The sequence below is a fragment of the Salvelinus fontinalis genome, chromosome 18, assembly GCF_029448725.1.
Source record: "Salvelinus fontinalis isolate EN_2023a chromosome 18, ASM2944872v1, whole genome shotgun sequence".
In the NCBI taxonomy this organism is placed as follows: Eukaryota; Metazoa; Chordata; class Actinopteri; order Salmoniformes; family Salmonidae; genus Salvelinus; species Salvelinus fontinalis.
The window spans coordinates 12,104,345-12,108,730 of NC_074682.1; the positions used below are offsets into that span (position 1 = coordinate 12,104,345).

At 38.1% G+C, this 4,386-nt stretch overlaps 1 protein-coding gene across 2 annotated transcripts in view; it reads left to right on the forward strand.

Moving 5' to 3' along the window:
* mmel1 (membrane metallo-endopeptidase-like 1) overlaps positions 1 to 4,047 on the forward strand; it is a 43,413-nt gene extending 39,366 nt beyond the window's left edge. For both annotated transcript variants that reach the window (XM_055868199.1, XM_055868198.1), the window contains 2 exons: positions 437 to 513; positions 609 to 4,047. In XM_055868199.1, the coding sequence (XP_055724174.1) occupies positions 437 to 513; positions 609 to 708 (177 nt within the window). In that variant the 3' untranslated portion in view covers positions 709 to 4,047. The remainder of the gene's footprint in view (positions 1 to 436; positions 514 to 608) is intronic.
* The last annotated feature ends 339 nt before the right edge of the window (positions 4,048 to 4,386 follow it).

The window sequence follows — 4,386 nt, forward strand, 5'->3', positions numbered from 1 at the left end:
TTCAAGAGATAAACAATTGGACCAAGGAGTTTAAAACTACACCAGATCATGACTATATATCAAGTGACCTACCTAGGGGTACAGAATGTTGTTTTTTTTAAGACCACTGCGGTGCCAGGGAAAACAAGGCAAGAGCAAAGCCAGACTAGTGTTTTATAGTCCTTATCCAAAACCAAGTCAAAAGCCAATGTCTGCATAACAGCCAAACAAAATCACTACTGGGATTGTTCAGTTGGGCTGTCGAAAGGCACTTTGGAAAAAATACTTTTCTCAGGCATATCAATTTCATTATCATTTAATGGTTTACATTTACTGTATATTCAGGCAAAACATATCAGTACTGGTAAAATGCGAACACATGTAGTTGAGAAAAGAAATGTGCTTTTACTGTATCACACTTGAATTATTTAATTAGTGATACATCTTTCTCCTCCAGGTATGGTGTGGTGCCTATCGGCCTGAATATGCCAGCCAGTGCATCAAGACTGACTCCCACAGTCCCCTAGAATACAGGTAATGACCAACAGTAAAAATGTAGCGCTTGGCTATTCCAACATACAGTATTTTCTGTCAATCTGTTAACACTTTTCACCTATCTTCTCTCACAGGGTACTTGGCTCCCTACAGAATTTTGGAGCATTCTCAGATGCATTCCAGTGCAAACCAGGTACTCCCATGAATCCTGAGATGAAATGTCGGGTGTGGTAGCCAGTTTGGGCTTTTCAGCTCTACTCTTGTTATTTATTTCTTGACTGGGGCAGCTAAACAAAAGAACATGCTTAACAACCACCTTGTGTTATACTGACGCCAAAGAGACATCCTGCCTTGGAGTATGTCTGATTGATTTACATGGCAGAAGATAATAGACATTTACACAAGTGTTACGGATTGGATAACTGACCAAACTACACCCTAGTATCACCACTTGAAGCAGACGATGAGACAGGAAAAACACTTGGAATGCGTATGTACTTATATGGCTACTCAACCTAAAGATGTTGTCTGTGGGTGAACAGTTTTGCTTGTTCTTGTTTACAAGTGGTTTTGTTGTATACATGCATACATCTGAAGCTCCTATGGACCAATGTGGGTGGTCAGTGGATACATGCATAGTCGGGCAAATGTAGGACATTCCTAAGACCTTGTGGAATATGTTTGAGCCAAGCTGGCTTTATATGCTTTAACTGACTTTTTAAAGAATTTCCTAAATAACTCTTTGTTATTTTTGCCAAGTCATTCAGATGGCAAATCCACAGCGCTTTTCAGCCCACATATTTAGTGGCTTTCATTTATGTGCAAAAATGATCTTTTGGTACTGAGTTGCCTGGTACGATCCTGTCTGATATGGAACATTTGTTTTTTAAGACATTTTGCCACAGGGCAAGAGGCAAAAGTGAATAATAAGTCTGACATTACAGTGTGACTATGAAATGAATAAAGGCTCTGTGAAAATGAAGAGCAGCGGTGACCTAGAGATGGACATAATTAGTCTCACTCCTAGGCCAAGGCTTGGCTACGTCATTCTTTGAAATGAAACCATTTACCTGAAGACGTCAGACTGTTAAACCTTTGCAGCTTTAACCTTATGTGAACATTTTGAAAAAATAAAAAAGGATGGCTTAAAATGTTTTTGATACAGCAGGTATAAATGTGAGATCTACGAAGATATATGCTTGGAAATAAGCTTAAATACTTGCTAGGCTAGCACTGTTTTGCTTGAGATTCATTTATAGTGATAATGATCTGCCATGGAGTGATCAGTGTCTTATTTATATTAGATACTCAATCCTCGATCACAACTGAAAGTGATTTGACTTACTTTTTGTTGTGTTACAGTATGTTTCAGAGACAAACATTTGATCAACAGTGCTCCTGATCTCGGGCTTTGTCCACACAGCACCAGTCAGCATTTGGGACTAGGATATGATCAGAAAGAAACGTTTAGAGTGTTTTTCAAAAAGGTGCACAGAGAAGTCTTTAACTGTATACAATGCTTTGTGTTTTCTGCATAAAATAAACAGAGCAGAAATAGTCACGGGGTTAGCGCCTAACAATAGTCCTGGCATCGCCAGCAGAAAGTAACAGAGGGGATTGACACTTCACATAATGAGGAATGTGCAGCCATGTCCTTTCCTCCATGTCTCCTTCCTCCTTTTAAAAAATATATATACAGAGGCAAATACACTTTACTTTTGGATCCGGATACCCCGTTCCATATTGGGTGTGCAAGAAATAGAGAAATTAAATAAAATATTCCCCCCAAAAAAGGGATACTAGGTGTAGCATTTTTTATGGTCTGGCTTGGATGTCTAAAATGCCAATATTTCAGATATCACTACGAGGTGTTCCACAATAGTTTCCAGGACAGGCAACACATGTTCACAATTTGACGAAGTTGTTTAAAAAAAATAATAAGTCCATTCATCATAATTCCTTACCCGTTGTTGTGTATCTTGCCGTGATTGAACACATGCTCTTCTGAGAACATCTAAAAGCTAGTACTTGATTATTGTATGCAACCTTTGAGGCAAAACCCTATAGTCATTGGCATATCCACACAGAGGTGGAACGTAGGTTTGAATAGAGAAGCAGGTGAAGTCCAGGTGAAGGGGCACGTCTTGATCTCTGCCATTGACTAGTGGCCCAGAGAAAGACTGTGCTGGTGGGGACAGTTGGGAGCCTGGTAACTAACCGCTATAGGGGCCTCTTGGACAGACTGACAGATTGACACTGGGGAAATAGCTTCTCATTAGAGAGTTGCCAGTCAAGGCCAGGACTGTTATTTTCTACCTTGATTAACAAGTAATGACAGCAGAACTAAAGGACAGAACAGGAGAGAGCGACTGAGAACCTGAGAACATGATCAAACAGATTGCCATGGTGGAACAGAGGGTTTTGAAGCACTGCTGGGGAAAGAAAACACACATTGTTAAAAGCTCAACACTGTCATTGAGAAAATTCAGGATGCCTTTGTCAATTGAACATGACTTATGTCTGATCAGAGGCTGATTTAGTGAATGTTCATGATATATGTATCTTGCCTTTGAAGCTTTATTTACAATCACTCTGCCTGTTTACTTCTTGTAATGGCTTGGATGTTGTGCAGTGCAGGGGATTCTGATAGCTTTGTTACTGGTGCCTGTTTCACTTGGGATGTGAGTGGTGAAGTAGTTTGTTGCCAATCAAAGCGACTTTCCATAGTTGTCAAGGAATTAAAATAACCAACAGTGACAATATAAAGATAAAAGCTAGATAAGCTACTTGGGTTGCTTCTGAAATAGCACCCTATTCCCTATATAGTACAATACTTTGGGATGTGCCATTGTATTTATTGTTTGGTTGTCCATTTAAACGAACTGTTATAATGGTTTCATCATGCACATAAGATTTAAACAATACCATTTGCACAAAATCAGTTTGAGAATTGTACATACCTCTTACACATTGACACACACAATAGCCTCTTCAACCTGTGATAATAGATATACATTCCCCCACTAGTATTCCTTAGACCATTAGAATCAAATAAATACCCAAACTACAGCTATCTGCAATTGGATTTGTACTTTTCTTGCATAACTAGCTGATGTAATAACTATAAACCAAAATGGAACACAAATAAAATATTTCTGAAGCAACAATAGGATACCTTGTCAGTGCTGTGTGCTTCTCTGGTAATTACAGGTGAAAGCTCATGCTGCTATATAATTATCTATATAAACAGCTTTTTTTGTGACTCAATCTGTTATTAGCGCTATCAATTGATTGAGACCTGAGACGTTTCAAGTCTCTTTTTTTCAATGTTTTATTGTGATCATTATAAAGAGCTACGGAGCTAAATCCTCACTTCTCAAACTAGTGAGTCATTTTCAAACTTTTGTTAAATGTTTGTGTACATCACAAAGTTCTGAATTTGTGCCGTTATGTGATAATGCATATTGTATTAGTAATATGCTAATTATGTTACTGTATATCTTGGTGTAAAAACAAATGCTATACTTACTGAAGATATTACGTAAATTGATTAAATTAACTTTTATCTAAGCATAACAAGTGTTTGGCCTGAGTTTATTGTGGAATACAAGTTGGATATTTTAACTGTTTATATTACCTTACATAAGGTATATACATTTTTGCCTAGATAAACCCAAGTCGATCTAATGATGCTATTTCTTCCAGAACAGGTACACATATTTGATTCATGAGAAGTTGATAGCTTGTGTGTGTGTTCCAGCTCTCCATGTCAAAAATAACACGGTTACTATAAGGTCTTACACCTGGCAGCTCTGTCCAGATTAGATGACTGAACTCCATGTTTGTATTTCACGAGTGTGGAAAGTGTTCAGATCTCTGCAAAACACTCAACATCAGGGTGAAGTCATGGTA